Genomic DNA, 20,570 nt, shown 5'->3' on the forward strand with positions numbered 1-20,570 from the left:
CATTTTTAGAGAAAAAAATAATTCTATATAAAAATTTAAAATTTTTATTTATTTTTAATTAAATAATGTGATTTATTTTTTATATTAAATGGACTTAATCATCTTAATTTTACTAAAAAAAATATAACAAAGCTAATAAATATATGAATTATTATTTGGTATACTACAGAAGAGTTTTAGTTTGAAAATTTTTCTAACTCTAAAAACTGGTTTAAAAGTAGCCAATGTGTTTCATTTATATATTTTTATTTTTTAAAATACTAATTAAAGACACTTGTTAATTTATTAATGGGCTCGTGAAGTTAAAAAAAATAGATTTAATATAATATTTGATACTTGAACTTAACATTTTTTTCTAATTCGGTAGTTGAATTTTCTTAGCTTAATTTAATACCTCAACTTGACACTTCTTTTTTAAAAAATTTAGTATCTAAACTTTTTTAAGCCTAATTTAATACGTTTTTTTTCTAATTTGATACCTAAAGTTTTTTCCAGATTAAATTAAATACCTAAATTTATTAGGTAAAACAATATTATTTTTACTAAATAAAATGGGCAGTAAGAAAAAAATTATTATTTTTACTAAAAAATCATAATACCACATAGCTAATAAATAAAATGGGCAGTTTGGTACTTAGCAAAAAAGAAGGGTTTTTGTCCCTTTCGCTTAATAGGGAAACGCAAATGTTAGTTCTAATATTAATTTTACATGTGATGTTATATGTTTATATTAATAAATTAATTTTTAATTTTTGTTGAGAATTAAATAACTTGATCCGAAAGTCCACGATATGATGAATTCGACTACCGGGCATTACAAATCAATTTGGTATTTGGATAATTGGAGCCCAAGACTGTTTGACCACCTAAGGAATGCCAAGTGGTAAATCCCTAAACTTCATTTAAATTTTCATTTATGTCATTAACCTTTTAAAGCTTACAATATCGTCCCTAGCGTTTTTAGGTTGTTATTCCACCTTTTTTTTTTCTGTTTTCACTTAAGTAACGTGAATACTATGTGGCACATTAAGTGTCACCTATTGCACACGTGGGTTATCTCCGTTGAACCTTCCCTCTTAATCTTCTACCATAATCAACCCATCCTGCCCATCTTTCACCAAACACCTTAAGCCACCACACCACCTCTTTTCCATCCACTACTAGCAACTTTCAAACCCCATGAATGGAGATGACCGAGATCATAATGGAGGCTAACTTGGTTTACATGAGAGTCTTGGATTTAGTTTTACCTTGGACAATCTGTAATCATTTCTACTTGATAGAATCTTTAGAATAGGAGAATCATTGTGATGTCAGCCAAATAACTTGAGAGGCATACAGCACCAAATTGACTCTGTGCCTATCGAAGTATTATTGAGGAAACATTTGAGATTAACTTTTCTTCCACGTACTAGTACAGAATTTTTCTTCCATTGCGACTTTAATGAAGACTATAAAATAAGTTGGTTTTAAATGGGAACATTTAACACTTCGCAATGCACCTATTTTGTGCTTACCAATTTTGACAAAACATTTGAGATAGAATGTGAGCTTTGTGCATTGGTTTTAAATGGGAATAGACACCTTTTTCATATACAAAAAAAAAATGTTTGGCCTCTTAAGGTGCTCAACTAATATGACCAACTTAATAGGCCAAATATTTTACGTATGCATATTTCCCTTGGTTTTTGCATTAAAAGCTTAAAGAAAATATTTGAGTAGGTGAGAAATAAAGGGCAAGCAAAGTCACACTCATTGACACCTTTCAAGTTTCTATTTCATGTAATGTGAAACATTTTCCAGTTCATAACCACATTTTTTTTCAGAAAAAAAAAATGCTATTTTTGACTTCATTTGATCTAACTACACCACCCACCATTCACCTTCTTACCCACCAAGTACCTTACAAGACAGCAAAGATGAACAGGGAGGAACAAAACTTCAAGAATGACAAAGATATCAAACAAAAAAGACCAAATACAAGACTTCAAGGAATGGTTAAAGTGGGCTTCCTTTTTTTTTTAATAAATAATATGGTAAAAGCAGAGGTGTTCTAACTACCTTCACCGGTAGCTTTGGTAGGCAGGATTGTACATGCAGTGCTCAGCATACTTCACAAGATCCTTGGGCTGAGGCTGCCGAGTAGCCAAACCTAGGGTACAATGGGATAATTATATCAAAGATTAGATAAGATGGAGTTGCATGTTGTATCATGTTATTGATACGATATAAGATAGAATTTTACCCAGTTCATATGCTTTAGCTGCAACACTGGCTGCAATATGGGCTGAAATCTTTCTGATATTTCTAAATGGTGGGTAAATAAGTCCCTTGTCAAAGTTCTCCTGTGTCACCTGTGCAGCCAAAGCCTCCGCTGCGCTCACAAATGAAGAAAAGGTTTAACAACTTGCAAAAGAACCTAGTCAGCACTACTTTAAACCACCAGATACAAAACAAAATCTGCATGCCTTTAACGGTTATAGCTCGGTTATCCAAAGCATAAGTTAAATGTGAACTTACAGGCTGCCAGAAGCATATCATCATGAACACGGATTGCACCAGACATAATTAAACCCAGACCGAGGCCAGGGAAGATGTATGCATTATTTGCCTGTAGGAGAGAAGTATAACAACTTAAGTTAGCCCTCAAATGCAAGATATTTTACCAAATATGGAGGTCAAACTACTTTATGTACAACCTGCCCAGGTACGAAAACTCTTCCCTTGTATTCTACAGGATCAAATGGGCTTCCACTGGCAAAAATGGCTTGGCCCTGTGAGTGAACAGAAAAGAGAAGAACCATTGTGTGTTACATTGTTAATAGTCATACAAAGCTTTGAATAATATATTTCAGAAACGCTGAAATAACTAATTAGGTTAACTGTTGAGAAATGAGATATAAAAGCTGCATGACTCAATTACCTCACTCCATGTATATGCTTCTTCAGCAGTACATTCAGATTGTGAAGTTGGATTAGAAAGGGAGAATATAATAGGTTTCTGCAAGCAGTCAAATATATAAGGGATGAGTTTGGTTTCATTGTTTCACTTATTTATAAAGAAAATTTATAGAGATACAGTACTTCATTCAAAGCAGCCATAGCCTCAACCACTTCTTTAGTAAATGTCCTTCCTACTCCTGATGTTCCAATCAACACTGTTGGTTTGATTCCCTGTTAAAATAAGACAAAAGAACAAAGAGTCTAAGAAACACTTGTTTTTTTTCTTTTGGTGAGAGTTGAGTGAGCAAAGGAATACAAAAGAGAGATTTCACACATTAACAGCATCGACAAGTTTCTTGATTGGTTCATGATCATGAGCCCAGGGCTTTTTGAAATGCTGAAGTGAGTCAATACGAGATTTAACAATCAATCCCTGGAAAAAGAACAAAATGTATACAACATTCATTCACTAGAATGAACTATCTGCTTTGTATGAAACAGCTAGATTAGATTTTTCCTACCTTGGAGTCCACAAGCGAAATCTTCTTGCGAGCTTCTTCAAGTGGCATGTTTGTCTGCATGTACAATCAAGTATTATTTCCAATGGCTTCATGACATGATGTACATCTACTATAAACCATAGCATAAAAACTATGATGATTGATTCTAAAAGTAAAACCTGTTTTGAAATTTCAAGAGCTATAAGTTCTGCTATGCCAGTACCAGCCTGTAGATCACCAAATACAAAGTCAGATACGGCAATAAAATGGCAATGCAAATAGTATAAAAAAAAGAGAGAGGACAATAAGAGAATCTTAAATGGAAACTACAATGCCACTAGATGCAATATACTCTTTAAATAGAGACAGAAATATTTTCACCTTCAACAATTAAGGTTGTAATGGTATTAAACAGAAAGGGTTTGAGAGATGCCCCTGTCCTTCAACTTTTTGAATATAAAAGAAGAGGGAGGGAATATAATCGAACTATTACAGCAAAACTGAAGGAACTTAATATTAAGTACATAAGAATTTCGACGTCAAATTATAGGAGAGAAGACTCCATGTCTTTAACTCAATGTTTTTCTCTTTATTATCCAACTCCGAGCAGGACAATGTTTATCCATTTCACTTCTGTTGTTCACACTTGTCTTAGCTATGCTAATTGTCACCAGATGGGCATGTCTTGCAGGACGAAAACTTGTCCATCTTTTCCTTTTTTCCCTATTAACTAATTGAAAATTACCATGATTGCTCCTGTCATTAGAATGAACCAAGACTTTCAACAAGTTATAATAACAGCTCACCTCTCCAGCACCAAGGAATAAAAATCTATGATCAGCCAAGGTTCCACCGACTACTTTTAGTGCAGCAACAAGCCCTGCAAGGACCACAGATGCTGTTCCCTGCAAAAGGGGTAATTTTCCCATATCATAAATGAGATGTTTAATCCTAATTGATTTAAGAAAATTAAGATTAAATGGTAACCTGAATATCATCATTGAAAACCAGATGAGTTGTGCCATATTTAGCAAGCAAATCGAAGGCATTGTGGTTTGCAAAATCTTCAAACTGCAAAAATCGTTAAAGATTCAGAAAACATTGAACTTAACATATAAACAAACACATCATATATTCCAGCCAATATTCCATTCATATCTCGCTCGAGTTAACTTACCTGAATGAGAACTTTTTCCCCATAGTTCTGCTTGACTGCACTCATGAATTCGTGCATAAGTTCGGCATATTCCTAGAGTCAAGAAGAACAGAACCTCTTTAGTATTAAAAACAAAATCTGATTGCCTTCATAACTAAAGCAAAACAAGTGTACAATAAGATTACGTGCCTGCCCAGTAGCTCTCCTTCGCCTAAGCCCTATATAAAATTCATCATTCAACAATTGCTCATTGTTTGTACCCACATCAATGGTTACAGGCAAGCACTGCAAACAGCAGCTAATGTATCAGCCATAGCATAAGGGAAAATATTGCCAAACATGGTTAACAGTAAGATACAGATCATTATGAGGCTTGTCCGGATTCATAACCTCTTAATAAAAGCAATATGTAAAGAAGCCTTCCATCAGTCCTTTAGTAATAAAGCAAAGGGTAGTAAATACTCATCATTACATATACTTACAGCAGAAGGACGAACTCCTCCAAGTGCAGTATATAAAGAGAGCTTCCCTATAGGAATTCCCATTCCCTGAGAATATAAATTACCATTAACAAGTCAATAACACATGTGAGAGACAGAGGCAGTTATCATTAGATGTCTCTGAGTATTTATACCTGACAGCCAAGGTCCCCTAGACCCAAAATCCTTTCCCCATCAGTGACGACGATGACTTGAATATCCCTCTGAGGCCAATTTCTCAGAACTTCATGAATCTTCCCCCTGCAAAGGACACAAGTCAGTGTAATACAACGGGAAAGAAGCTCAAATTCAAGAATCCGATGCCAGCTATAATCCGAGGAACCAATTCTCTATGTGAAACGTACTTTTCTTTCAAACTGATAAAAAGACCCTGAGGGCGCCTGAAGATGCTCCCATATTTCTGACAAGCCTCACCAACAGTTGGGGTATAGACAACAGGCAGTAACTCCTCAACATTGTCGATCAGAAGTTTGTAGAACAGCCTTTCATTTAACTCCTGAAAATGAAAGTGAAACCGAAATCAATTCAGAAGTGTTAAAGTCATTAACAGCAATTGATAAAAGCATAAAGTATTATTTCTTTCTGAGTACGATAGTCCGAATAAAAATTTTTAGAAACACTTAAAACAGAATAAGAATGGGAACTAACAGCAAGGAGGAAAGATTGTGAAATTAAATAGAGAAAATAAAAATCATAATCTCACAATAATAGGAGGAAACATAATAGCACAAAGCTACACAAATTCAAACATATTGTTCATATAATATGATGAACTAAAGAGAAATAAAATCATGCCATCGGGTGCAGCTACATATTTGACATTCAAGAAACATGCTGCAATAATTCCAGCCAGAAACCTACGACTTTAGAGCAAACGGTTACCTGCAAATCCATCATGGCCATGTACTTCTGCAGAGGAACTTGATACTGGCGGATACTATACATCATTTTCTTCACCTGGTGAGTAGTGGTAAAATAGTTCATTAAACATAGCAAGGGTTAAGGAAAATGAACAGAATTCAACAGAATGATTCAAGTGAAGTCAAAAAAGATGTACGAGCAGGGTAGATAACCTGAAGTTCTTGGGAAATAACTGTGGGGGGAAGAAGACCACGCAAGTAATAAGAATCTCTTTCTTTCTCATTAAAGGCGAGTCCTTTGTTGTGGTGAGGATCTCGCAACAACGAATACCCACTGCAGTGCATGAAGAAGAGCTTAGTCTTTGAAAGTATAATTAATTGGATTTTTGAAATTAGAGTAGTTCAAAAAACGTAACATTTATTTCCTAGGAATTTCAATCATATCTAACAACCAACACAAAGACAAAACAACAAATCAAAGATCTGAATTGGTAAAATTATTGTTGGCCACAACATCATGATCTAACATTCAATACAAAACAAAGAGTTCACAACAAGTACATCAAAAGGAAAACCATGAACTTAAACACAAAGAAGAAGACCAGAAAATAAAATAAGACCCAACACTTAGAAGATCACCTTCTTATTTAAATGTTAGACAAAAAAGAGATCTGTCAAACATATATGAAAAATCTTAAAAACCATCATGTCATACCCAGAAAAAAGAAAGCTCATAATAGAGGTGGGAAAAGCCAAATAAATAAATAAAAATTACACGAGAAAGATATTAGTGCAAAGGAAAGTAATCGAATGTTACCTGGCAACAGAGAGAGACCAAGGGGTGACAAGTTGATCGTCGGTGGCGGCGGCGTCATAGTAGAGGTCGCGGTCTTCGCCGGTAACAGTAGGATTGGGGTCCACATCAGCAACAGAAGAAGTGTCATCTTCTTTTATTTCTTTCAATGGGTTGTTGTTTTCAATCAAAACGCTGCTGTTTCGATCCCTGTTGGGGCCTAAAGCTGTGACTTTGACAGAAGCTGGTGGCAGCTTCTTCAGCTTGTATGAGAAAGGGCTTGATGACCCAGAAATGCCAGTGTTGTTCTGTCCCCCCCCCCATCCCATAAAAAAAAAAGAAAAGAAAAGGTCAGTAACGAAATCAAATAAAAAGCAAAACAGACTTTTTAAATATATATATATGTATTTGTGGTAAATCTGAGATCTTTAATGTCATAAAAGAAAGCCTTAGATGTTGAATATCTTTCAAAGATGTGCAAAACCAGATAGGAGGAATAAAAAAGAAGGAAATTTTTATTATTGTAAAAGAGCTACAAAGGAAAGACCCTGAAAAAGGTAAACTCATGTGATTTTCAAACTAGAAAAATACCAGAGAAAAAAAAACGAAACATGAGGAAGAGATATAACAATGATTAAGGTTTAGAAATAAATTATAGGAAATGGGTAGTGAAAATGAAGAATGGGTTGATTAAGAAATTACCAGAAAACAGCTTCTGTGCAAGGAAATCATGGTGAGAGAAAATGTGGGAAGACAAGAGTCTAGAGCTTTTGTTAGTGGAAATCTCTCAATAGAAACAAGCAAAGCAAAGAAAGGAAAGATGGAAAGGAAGAGAGTTTAGAGAGAAAGCAGATGGGTTATATAAAGCTTCCCTTTCCCTTCCTTTTCCCTTCCCTTACTCTGCTTTCTCTCTCTACCCGCTGATTTTGTATCTATGAGGGAGAGAAGGAGGAATCCTAAAAAACGTGTCCGGTTTTTATCCCTCTCTGCTACCCTCAGCAGACTTTTGGTGACTGCAAATGACAAGTGGGTAGCTGAGTTTGTCCCTTTATTACGAAAGTGCCACCACCGTCCCCTCAAGTAGGACGTCCAAAAAGAGTGGGTCCCAACCCAAGCCAACTTCCTGCGAATCTTGTTTAATTGCTGTATGTTTTAGGTGTGTTGAGCTGATGAGTTCGGGTTTGGTTTTCTGAACAACCAGACACTGGTTGCTTGATTGGTCGTCAACTTGTAAATCATAATAATAACAAAATAATTCTTTTTTTTTTAAGTATTCTTTTGTTTCGGGAGTCGGAAATTTTACTAAAAAAAAGAACTATATAATTATGAGGAGAAATTTTGAGATAAAATTAATGAGGATCTGCTTCGAAATATTCTGCATTAGTACATTGAAAACAATTTTTAATCTAGTTTTGCAGCCCTTGGATTAAGAATTCTTCGAGATTTATAGTGAGATTTGTCATGTTATGATGGTTGAAACATATTTAAAAAGCGCAGGATTCGTTTCATCAAATTTTATGGCCAAGAAAGAGTCTGAGAACGTCTTCTTCATGCAGTTGTGTGCGGCAATTTTTCATGTCAATTCCAAGATTTTCGGGAATGTCGTCTTCATGAAATCTTGTCGTCTGTTTATATGCGTATTTCTTTTCCTTCTTCTTACCAGTATTTCAATGTTATTGAAAGGAAACAGATTAAACATACATATCTAGATGATGTATATTTTGTTACATTAATGTTTTTAAAATGTTATATTAATTTTATAAAATATAAATTTAGGAAAGCAGCAGCAGGCATGAGGACAAAGTAAATTGTAGGGGAGATTTAGGAAAGCAGACATAGTGAGCTCCTCCTCCTCCTTCATTCCCTTTGGTAAAACAAAAATAAAGACATTGGGAGGAAGAAGAAGCCAACTTTCTGAACCACTGTAACATGACAGCCATTTGATTTTTAGTTTCTGGTTCTGGGCCTTTTTGTCTGTCGGTTTCTTTATTTCATGTGGCTGATAACTTTTGTCTGACGTGGCTTTTCTAGAGCTAGTTAATTATTATTTTGAAATGTGTTTTCCAATTTTGCTTTTTAAGGAAAATTATTTTTAAAAAGTGTGATAAAGAAAATATGAAAAAAGGGATTCGTTAATTTTTAGTAATTTATGTTATTATCAAATATGGTTGTTTTTTAGTTTTCATGCTCATTTTGTAATTTATTTTTGGGATTCATGGTTATTCCTTTTAACAATATATTTTTAAGGTAGATAAAATATAAATTTTAAATGTTTTTTTACGTAATTAATATAAATTATTCATAAAATTAACAATAAAATATTTTTAAAACTTAAATATAATAATAAATTGGTAATTTACTAATTTTGCGAAATGGTGAATTATTTAATCAATAAAACCAAGTAGTTTGGTGTTATGAGAACCAAGTAATTGAGAGATATGTAAAAGTAGATCCCACATAATAAAACCAAGTGCTTTGCTGTTTTTATTAATAATATGACTCGGGAATTTCTTAATATCATCCCACGTGCTCTGCATTTTACCTTTACAATATTCTATATATTATATATAAAAAAAAGAGATTTTAGGAATTAGTAAATATATTTTAGGTAGTATAAAAAATCAATAAAGATAATTTAGGCATTAAAATTATGAGCGGTTAAAATTAAATTAATTTAATCGGTCGATGACTGAATTTAATTCAGTTAAAGGTTAGTTAATGATTTTTTAAAATTTCAGTTATCGATTAATTTAATTTAAAATCAGGTAATTAATTAAATGAAATAATATATAATATATTTTTATATTAGTAATGTATTTTTAACTATTATTTTTATATTAATCAAAATAAATAATATAATATAATATATAATATATTTTTTGAACTATTAAAAAAAAGAAGAAAATGAACATTAGCAATGTATTTTTTTATATGTTTATACTTATTTTAATCAAAAGATAAAAACATATAAATTTTAGTTTATATGGTTAAACGATCAAATTAATCGAAATATTTCAATTTGGTTAATTCATTTGAAAAAATTTTGATTCGGTCAGCGGTTAAAGATTTTTACATTTCAAGTAATTGGTTAGGTTAAAAACCGAGCCGACCGTTTGAACACCCCTAATTAGAACTTAATTAAGTATGTTGTAAAAAAAAAGCTAAATAGTTTATAAAATTTAAATTTTATTACATTTAAGTTTTCTTTTTATCGCTGTAATATAATATAAAGCTGGATTGGCTTCCTAATCGCTTTTCTCACGTTCTTTTTATCGTACCAATCATCATCTCTTAGATTCAATCTGAAATTCCAATGAAGCATGGGCAGTTGAGAATGAAACCAAACCAGAGATTGTATTAGTCCTAACTCCTAAGGCCATTTATATTACACGTAATAAAGTGGTGAATTTGATCATAACCAGTTATATATATCAGTTTGTTTTCCTCACTCCCTGTTTCTTTCTTGGTTACATAAAAAGATGGGAAAAAACTAACAGACAAGTGTGAGGGTAGGTGGCATAGCAATACCATGTGGTAATTGCATTTAATGGTAGTTGAGGTTTTGGTGTTAGATGACATTCGCCTGCATAGCCATATTCAACCCCGTTATAAAAAATTCTCATTTTACGCCCCTCAAATAATCATTTACATATTATATTAATTTAATTCTAAAAATTTCAAAAAATATATATAAAAAAACATAAATATTTTTTTGGAATATATGATAATAGATTTAAATTTTATATTAATGTTAATAACATTATTAATACTAAATAAAATAAAAATCCCCTCTCCCCCCTCCCTCTCAGCTTTAGTTCTTTAGAATACAACACTCTATCTTAGAGCAATGGGCTCCTTAACTATGTTACACTGTGTCTGAAGAAACCTTCCTCAACTTTGCTAAAGATTAAAAGAAAACCCAGAAAAAAAGTGAATATTTTTCAAAAGATTTGGTATAAGTAGATATTTTCCATCAAAACACAAGAGGGTTTGAATATAGAAGCACTTACGCTACAACCAAACTGTGATTATCTACTATAGAAAAACACACCCCGAAACAGATTACGCAGAAAATCAATCTCGATACCTGTAACCATTTGTATTGTTTTAAGCAAACCCTGCTGTCAAGGGAATGAAATCCATTGAAAAGATGTAACACAAAAAACAGTAGGCAGTAGGAACTGCTTTTTCTAATTAATTGATATTCTCCAAGGTAACACACAAAAAAACAAAACAAAAACAAAGGACATTCCATAGCTTTTCGACCTACAGGTTTTGCCCTAAATGAAAATCTAATGGGTAAAGATTTTAGTATGGTATCGATTATAAATTTTGGTTACTCATAGGAACACGTCTGTTTTCTTTGAATCCAGTTAAGACTAGGCAGGCTATCCAATCCTTGATAATAGTCCACGGAAAGGTGAAATTTGGTTGTCCTACCTTTTAACACACTATTTTTTTGACCCAGTGGAGTTATAGTGGAATATTAGACGGAAGATGTTAGCATGTATATTATATACAAGGGGCAATGTATATTTTAGCTTCCTAATTTGCACTTTGTTAGTAGTTAATTTATATAAAGTATTATTTCTATAATTTTCTTATTTTTAAATTATTTTAAGGGTAAATTATAAAAATAGCTACTTTTGTTTGCCTCATATTACATTTTAGTTACTTATGTTTGAAATGTTATGTTTTAGTCACTTACGTTATTGTTTTGTTACGAAATAGTCACTCTGCCGTTAAGCTCCATTACCTCCCTAACAATCCTACGTGGCAATCCAAATGGATTTTAAATGCCAACTTGGATGTCCAACTGAGATGAAAATAGTTTTTCAGTCAAAATAGAAAAGAAAAAGAGACGAACGTTTTTTCTTTTCCAGTTCAAGGTGTAATTAATTTAAAATTTTCAATGAATTACATTTATTTAATTAAAAACATATTCTTTTCCCAATTGGATATCTAAGTTGGCATTTAAAACCCATTTGGATTGTCATGTAGGATTGTCGTTAAGGAAGTAACAGAGCTTAACGACAGAGGGATCACCTCGTAACAAAACGATAATGTAAGTGACTAAAATGTAACATTTCAAACATAAGTGACTAAAATGTAATTTGAGGTAAACAAAAGTGACTATTTTTACAGTTTACCCTTATTTTAAATTCAATGATCAAATAGCTTAATTGATTGCAATGTTAGGGCTCAATTAAGTGTAGTTTTTATTTTTTATTTTTTTGAAAAAATTCAGTTGCTTTTAAAACTTTTTAGCGTAACCTCTTTTTTTTCGAATTGTCTCACAAGTATAGATCATTAAATTGCATGTTTCTAAAATTAAAAACTTTTTGAAAATAAATATATTAATTCAATTTTGTGATGAATAGCAATTAATAGAAAAAAAATGGATTATTCATACTAAATTTCATAATATAAAGATTAATAATTGTAAAATAATAATGCATTCTAAACAATAATAGTAATATTATATTGTTTATAATATATGGAAAAATTGCAAATAGGATCACTCGATTATTTAAGTTGATTGATTTGAATACCAACATATCAATAGCGCATTTAAACTATCTCACATTTGACATTCAGTGACGCAAATAAGATAATGTATGGTATAATATATTAATTTTCGTCATTTATACCATTAAGTGACGCAAATATATTTTTTGTGACATTTGAATTGACCCCACAAATAATCAAATTTGTTATAGCGATAGTATAATGATTTTTTTTAAAAAAAAAAGAGTTTTCTAATAAACAAATTATACGTTTAGTTACTTAATTTTTTTTTAATTTTTATTTAGGTCCTTTAATTTTGAAAATTTTATAATTTAATCATTCACGTTTTAAAATGATTAATGTTTTGTTTGAGAACGCAAAATCTTTGTATTCCGGTTAAAATTTCTTCATCTGCAATAAGTACGTGAATTTATTGAATGAAATGGATATCAAATATTTTAGTAATGAATTTTAATAATTTTTCTAATTTAGTTTATTCATCAAAATTTAGAATTCAAAGGGTATAATTAAAATAAATCTAACATATCATTATAATTTCATAAAATAAAATATCATAAAGGTTATTTCTTAAGTTTATAAAATTTTAATGCTTATTTAAATATTCTCAACACATTTTAATATAAATAGATAATAATAATTTATTAAATCAAATTAAAAAAAATATTAGCAGATATAAAAGCCATGTGAATGATGAACCACGGATAATGAAGATCAAATATTATTAAAATAAGTTCTCACAAATGTCAAATTTATAGTAATCAAATTGTGAAATTTTTAAGTTTTGTAATTAAAACAAAACTTATAGATAAGTTGAGTGATTAAACTGTAATTTTTATTTTAATTCCATGTCATTATTTATATAATTAATATTTTAACAATCTAATCATTGAATTTAACAATATAATTATGCTTGCCATGCATATAAATTTTCAAACTAATCTAATATTTCTTTCATATCAAGCTAAAATACTCTATATAACGGGGTGACGATACTAATCTATATAACTATATATAAAAAGAAGGTCCAGCCTTCCTTGGTTGACATGTGTATTAATCTTTTTTTTTTTTGCATTATATAGAAAAATGGTCCATTTTCATTTTTAGTAACTCTATTACAATCAAATTTAAGATTATATAGTAATAGCCAAATTTCAATATTGATTTTTATGTACTTGAATTTAAGATTCAATTTTAATACTTTAACTTTTTAATATAATTTGGTAGTTTAATTTTCAAAATGTCATTAATTAACTCAAATATTTTATTTTGATCAAAATGTTGATATAACTTTTAAGACTTATTAACACTATTAAAATTATTTATTAAATTCAATTTTTTTTTGTTACACGGCTACTAAATAAGTTTTTTTTTAATTTCAAAATGACACACCAACGAATTTAACAAAAGAAATCAATGTTGTGTTAATAGTTTGATCTGAATTTTTAAGTTCGAAAAATAAATAGATTAAATTTATAAAATAAAAAATAAAAAAAAAAGTTAAATCTCAAGTAGAAAAATTTGAAGTATATTTTAATATTTAAACATTGACTCTATAAAATGATTAAAAAATTAATAATTAATCCAATGGATACTCATATATACAAAAACAGAATACCTTGCTTTAAAGGTGACACGTGGGCTTTAATTTTAATGGGGAGGGATGGATAAGTGAAGAAGGGAGAAAAAAGAAAGGTGTTTATTGTGCATTTTTATGTATATTTTAACATGTTTATGTTAGATTTGGTCCTTAAAATTAAATTAGATAATTTTGTTGTTAAAAGTAAATGTATATCAAATCGTTAAGATTTATATAAAATTTTAATGTATATATTTTGACATTTTTATTTCTTTATGTTATTTTTCGTATTGCATTTGCAATATCATTCACGGTTTTGTGGTTAAAATTAAATTAGATAAGGGTTTATTTTTTCATAGTTTTGACATTTTGTTTTTGTTGCAATATCATTTCATTTGAAATGAGGTGATTTTTTTTTTTGTAAAAGTAAATGCGGTGAGTGATACAATATTTGTGATTAATTTTTTTTATATTTGTTTAACGGTTCATATTTAGAGATTGTAATTGTTATTCTCAATATTAGTATCGTTCTTAAAATTTATCTTAAGTTTAATTTTTATAATCAATAAAATATAATTAATAATATATTAATAACATTATTATATTTTATACATTAATTTAGTAAAACTTTTTTTTACTAATTAAATCGCCAAGCGTAAGCTGGGTTTTCACTCTAGTGATTTATAAATAGAAGTAATGTTAATAGGAGGTTTTTTTTTTAAGTAATCCAAATTTTTTGATTAATTACTTTTAAAATAATGACAATGAATCATGAATAAAGAGAGGAAAAATCACATAATTTTATGTGGAAACCCTTTCGAGAAAGAATTACAGGCAGAGAAGAAAATTCACTATGTCGAAATTTGAATGATATAAGAGGAGTGTAGACTACGTCAATTTATAGGTTTGTAAAACCATATTCTAATCAAAGTCAAATAGAAGTAATGCATTAAGATTAAAATATCTTATTCTAATCAACACCTTATTCGACCCTCATCCTTCACCATCGTAAATTTCCCTATCTTGCCACTTGTATTTCATTTTAATAAGAATTTGGGTCAAATAACTTTTAACAAATACGAAAATGATCCAATTTAAAAACCATATACATAAATGACCCTATTTCTATAGTGTTTGTCGACAGCCTCTCATCATCAGCCAATGATTGCATTTAAAAGAAAAACAGTCTTTTAGTGGTGCCGCATGACAAATTGACGACATTAGATTGAAGTATGATTATAAAAAACATTCAGGGACCTGGTGAAGCAATTATGCTTTTTAGATTGACTGAAAAAAGATTTGTAGTCTAACTGTATGGCTGCACCAAATTAAATACTTTTCAACTTTTAGTCTATTCGCATGTTAACTCTGTTCCCATTTGAAATTAAATTTAAACAGTCCTTAAAAAGTATAAGAATAACAACAATGAACCCTTCTCATTTTTTTATTTAAAAAATTATATTAAATTATTGTTTAAATTACCCAAATATATCTCTCAATTTTTTTTCAAGTTTATCTAAATTCAAATATGCTAGGGAATGAATTGAAAATGTTTAAATTTAAATAAACTCAAGGGAATTCTTTTGGAATATATTTGGGTAATTTAAATAATAATTATATATATTTAAACTTATTATTTAAAAAAATGAGAAGGGTTTATTTTTGTTATTCTTATATTTTTTAAGGGCTACTTAAATTTAATTTTAAAAGGGGACAAATCTAACATGTAAATAGATCAAAAGTTGAAAAGAATTTAATTTGGTGCCCCTTTTTCAATAAATCTAAAAAGGGTAATTACTTCATAAAGTCCCTAAATGTTTTATATAATCACACTTTAGTCTAGTACCGTCAATTTATCAAGCGGCACCACTAAAAATTGTTTCTTTTAAATGCAATTATTGGTCAATGTTGAGAGGTCGGTGCCGCTGATGTGTTAGGTGGTCCCAACAAATACTGTAAAAATCGAATTATTTATGTACATGATTTTAAATCAGGTCATTTTTCGTAATTAAAAAACTCCTAACAAAATTATAAAAAGAATGTTAAAATACTATATGATTGATAGTATAGGAATAAATTATTAATTATGAAGCATAAATTTTATGATATCAAAGTGGAATTATACTCTTTAAGTTTTGTAAGATAATATTTAGTAGGGTAATTCATTAAACTGAATGTTCTATATTAAAAAAATATATATTAAACCATAATTTCCAACTTATATGTAACATAGTACTACATAATAACATTTTATAATCAATTAATAAAAATAAAAGTAGTAATAAATAATGTATAATACAAGTGAAAAATATAATGCATAAAATAATAAATGATATATAACATAAAAAGTGATAATTAAAAATTTTATAATTTTATATAACTTATAAATTAGATAAAAAAATAAATATCATAATGTTTATAATATATAATTGAAAATTATAGTTTTATTGATATCACGCTTTAAATATTCATAAATTAAAAATATATATTGATGTAATATAACACTGATTTTGTTATTTTTAATGTTTGTGGCGTTGACAACAATAAAAGCAAGCAAAATAGGGTGATGGGTAGAAAGCGGTGCAAGATGAAACGCGTAGGCAATTGCAGGGGAAAGGGTGGTGGACCATGCAGCCTTGAGACAGCGGCTAGTGGCCAAACCTTTTTGCCTTTTTAGGGCTAATGACTGGTGGCTGATGTGGAGTGTGGTGTTATTTAGATTTCTAACCATATTTTCAATGCGGCAGGCCCAGAGCTAGCGTCGTCCTCTCAATCCCAAAGGACTGTAGTATTAGGTTAAGAATCGTTTTCAGCATCATTCCTTTCATTTCATGATGAATTTTGTCTTGATTCATTGCGATAGTTCCTAGAAGAATGAAGTTGAAGGTGGACGTTGGTGTTGGAGTTTGACGATTCTCATTTATGTTTGCTTCATTCTGGTATATGTCAAACTATGCTATTAGTACCTATATTGTGTTTAAGTTTTGAATTTAGTTTAGGTACTACGATTTGATCAATTTTAGTTCATATACTTTTAGAATTTAACATTCCAGTCATGACCCAAATGGTAGTTGTTAAAGTTGTTTGGTCAAATTCTGCTATTGGTCTAGTAAATAGTGGACATAGTCAATGTTCTCTAATTCGATCATTTTTAGTTTTATGCTTTTTGAATTTTTAAATTTCAAACCCTGACTCAAATAATAACAATTAAATTCATTAACAAAAATAATGTAAGCTTTTTTATAATTATTTTGTGAAAACAACAAGCTGGCATAACATGACGCATGTAATAATATGTTTGTCGCATAAGATTTTGAAAAAAAATAGAACTTAATGAATTTAATAGTTTCTGTTTTTGTCAAAACTGAAATTTCAGAAAATAAAAATAAAGGGATTAAAAATTAACAAATTAAAGTATATGGATTAAATCTGTAACTTTTACATACTATAAGAAGTTATAACAAAATTTGATCTTTTCGTATGTGGATATATTTATATATATCAAAATTTATATAAATATGAATATAGATTTACAAGAATTATATACATTGAAATTATGTTTACTAACAAATTTTAAAATATTGTACACACAAATTTCGAGTTAAAATAAGATTTGAAAAGTTGAAATAAATTAAAGAAATTTATTTATGAAATTATGGGTTATACTCTCTAAAAGTTTCTCAAATACAAAGAAATAGTTTGATTCTTCTTTTCGATTGAACTTCGATCCAAGATTTGTTGAACATTTGATCTTGGAAGAATGCAATCCACTTTAAGAGTCATTAAGCCTTGATCTTGATAAACTTGAAAATGAGTTTGAAGGGATGTTTGCATGAAAAATTGATTTGATTTGAATTTAAAGGTCGTTACAACTTAATCTTGAATCAATGAAGTTTGCTTCAAGAGTCATCAAGACTTAATCTTAAAATAAAATTGAAAACAATTTAGAAAAAAAATGAGTTTGGATCCAAGGATCTTTGATAGTTGATTTTCGATAAATGATTCTACTTTAAGAGTTTAGTGAATTTGATGTTCATCAAAATTTCCTCAAGATTTTCAATTTTTTCGAAGATTTTTTTGAGATTTTGGAAAGAGTTCCTAATCTTCAAAATATTCTCTTTAGACTTCGATTCTGAACTTTTGAAATTGTTTTGGTTTGAAGTTTAATAAACATTGGGGTTTTGTTCTTTTCTCTCTTATTATTATTTTTAATAATTTATTTTCTGATTGTTCTTACCAAAGTAAGTCAATTAGAGTTCAAAATTTTGGATCAAACATTTTAGTGTTGACTCCCTAAAAAAAGGATCCAATGATTAGAGATGCGACCAAAGTGAAACCTAATCTGACAATATTATAATCAAGAGTTCTCCAGTAAGTTTTGAATTCCTCCCAAAGGCAACATTTAAATTGCCTCCATGTAGATTGAGAATATTGAATGATGAAACACATGCCCTTGGTTCTAGGTGGTGGTGTGCTTAGCCCATTAACTAAAGTTTGGTTTTGCCTGCTCGAAGTTCATATATGTTAGCTTGAATAAACAAAAGCATACAAAAATATATTGTGAACATTTTCAAATATTTATAGTATCCCAATAACTATAAATGAATGGGTGTAATTAATCAAAAGATAAATCTTTTGGTCATTGGTCAAAAGTTATATCATTTGATTTTTTTAAAAAAGAATTATAATTATTCAAAAAATATTATTTGAGTAGTTACAAAATTAAATGAATAATTATTATTTATTTATTCATAAAGACACCTATTGAAATATGTCTCTATGAAGAGACAAGAAAATTCCTATAAATAGGAATGAGTTTTCATTTGGAAATATATCAACAAATTCTAATATTATTTCTTCTCTTCCTTCATTTTCTAATATTATTAGATTATTCTATAAAGTATTACTGCAGAAATCCTTTGTAGAAATTGAGTTTTTGTTATACATTACTCAGTGCATAGTGGACTATTCTCGTTAGTGCAAAACGCAAATAGTCATTGGCTTCATTGTATCCTCAAGGTTAATTTGCTTGGAACTCATTTGCACACTGAAGATAAGTGGGGGCGAATATAACTTTAAAGATAGTGCCTTGATACACGCCTTGGAGCCTTGTCCTATTTCTTCTTTTCTTTTCGAGTTCTGATCATGTGTTCGAGATTTTTCCTTACCGGAGTTTTGTACTAACAATTTTAAGGTTATATTACATGATGACTACCACAACACATGAAATTGGAACTCTAAGGGAGTTGGCTTCCAACTTTGTTAAACTTGATCGGTTTGAAGGTGGCAATTTTCGACGATGGCAGAAAAAGATGCACTTCCTATTACCAACTTTGAAGATTGCTTATGTTTTGGATACTCCAAGACCTGAAGAGAATGAAAACGAATCTGTTGCTGCAACCCGAGAAAGACAAAAATGGGACAATGCTGACTACATGTGCATGGGCCATATATTGAATGGTTTATCTGATGGTTTGTTCGACACCTACCAAAACGAGGTCACTGCTAAAGAATTATGGGACAAATTAGAGGCAAGATACATGATCGAAGATGTTACAAGTAAGAAATTTCTTGTCAGTCATTTTAATAATTATCAAATGGTTGATGGTCATTCTGTTATGGAACAATTTCGTGATATTGAAAAGATGCTGAATCAATTTAAGCAATATGATATGAAAATGGATGAAATGATTGTGGTATCCTCCATAATAGACAAACTTCCTCCATCTTGGAAAGACTTTAAAAGAAGTCTAAAACATAAGAAAGAAGAAATATCTCTTGAGGCTTTGGCAAATCATCTTCGTATTGAAGAAGAGTATAGAAAACAAGATCAGAACCTAAATTCTGAAAATGCCAAAGTACATGTTACGGAGGAAGTACAAACTACTAAACCATTCAAGAGAAAGTTCAAACAGACTGATAGAGCACCTAAGTTCAAAAAGAAACAAAAGGGCTCATGCTATCACTGTGGAAAGCCGGGACATTTCAAGAATGAATGTCGATTTTTAAAGAAGAAATCATCTTCTAAGGCTGATAATAACGAAAAGTTCGTAGCAATGATATCTGAAATTAATATGGCACAAGATGATAATACATGGTGGATTGATACAGGAGCAACCAAACATGTGTGCAAAGACAAAATCATGTTCACAAAGTTTACACGATGTGAAAATGACAATGTCTTGTACATGGGAAATTCTTCCACCGCAGCAATTAAAGGCAAAGGGTCTGTTGAAATACAATTCACTTTTGGAAAGGTTTTAACCTTAAATGATGTATATTATGTACCAGAAGTTAGGAAGAATTTAGTGTCTGGAAGTCTGTTGAATAAGTTTGGTTTCAAACTTGTTTTTGAGGCAGATAAGTTTATTTTGTCTAATGGAGGAATTTTTGTGGGGAAAGGGTATATGTATGGGAGCATGTTTAAACTCAATATTATTAATAAGAATAAAAATACTATTTCTGCTTATATGGTTGAATCTTTTTGTTTGTGGCATTATAGATTAGGTTATTTGAATTATAGAAAATTGAATGACATGTATAAATTAGATTTAATTCCTGTTTTTAATAATAATATTGAAAAATGCAATACTTGTATGTTGACTAAAATTACAAGAAATCCTTTCCTTAAGGTTAAAAGGAAAACAAACTTGCTTGATTTGATACATAGTGATTTATGTGACTTGCATAATACTCCTACATTAGGTGGAAAG

The 20,570-nt window shown here is 29.9% G+C and overlaps 1 protein-coding gene across 1 annotated transcript; it reads right to left on the reverse strand.

Annotated features, from left to right (window-relative positions):
- Positions 1-1,755: 1,755 nt before the first annotated feature.
- Positions 1,756-7,764, reverse strand: LOC107913882 (NADP-dependent malic enzyme). The gene is made up of 20 exons (XM_016842551.2): positions 7,455-7,764; positions 6,777-7,060; positions 6,173-6,293; positions 5,982-6,056; positions 5,444-5,595; positions 5,234-5,339; positions 5,082-5,147; positions 4,789-4,884; positions 4,621-4,692; positions 4,431-4,514; positions 4,250-4,348; positions 3,623-3,670; positions 3,465-3,518; positions 3,278-3,376; positions 3,085-3,174; positions 2,924-3,001; positions 2,700-2,774; positions 2,521-2,611; positions 2,246-2,374; positions 1,756-2,152 (listed from the first exon to the last, which is right to left on the reverse strand). The coding sequence occupies exons 1-20, from the start codon at positions 7,482-7,484 to the stop codon at positions 2,064-2,066; spliced, it is 1,938 nt and encodes a 645-aa protein (XP_016698040.2). The 5' UTR covers positions 7,485-7,764; the 3' UTR covers positions 1,756-2,063.
- Positions 7,765-20,570: the final 12,806 nt, after the last annotated feature.

Source organism: Gossypium hirsutum, chromosome D10 (genome assembly GCF_007990345.1).
Source record: "Gossypium hirsutum isolate 1008001.06 chromosome D10, Gossypium_hirsutum_v2.1, whole genome shotgun sequence".
NCBI lineage: Eukaryota > Viridiplantae > Streptophyta > Magnoliopsida > Malvales > Malvaceae > Gossypium > Gossypium hirsutum.

Excerpts from the sequence above, each read along its gene's own strand:
- LOC107913882 (XM_016842551.2), bottom strand. The coding sequence starts at position 7,484 with ATGATTTCCTTGCACAGAAGCTGTTTTCTG. Across the intron at positions 5,148-5,233 it reads TAGGGGACCTTGGCTGTCAG|GGAATGGGAATTCCTATAGG; the intron begins GTATAAATACTC and ends TTATATTCTCAG. Across the intron at positions 3,002-3,084 it reads CTATGGCTGCTTTGAATGAA|AAACCTATTATATTCTCCCT; the intron begins GTACTGTATCTC and ends GACTGCTTGCAG.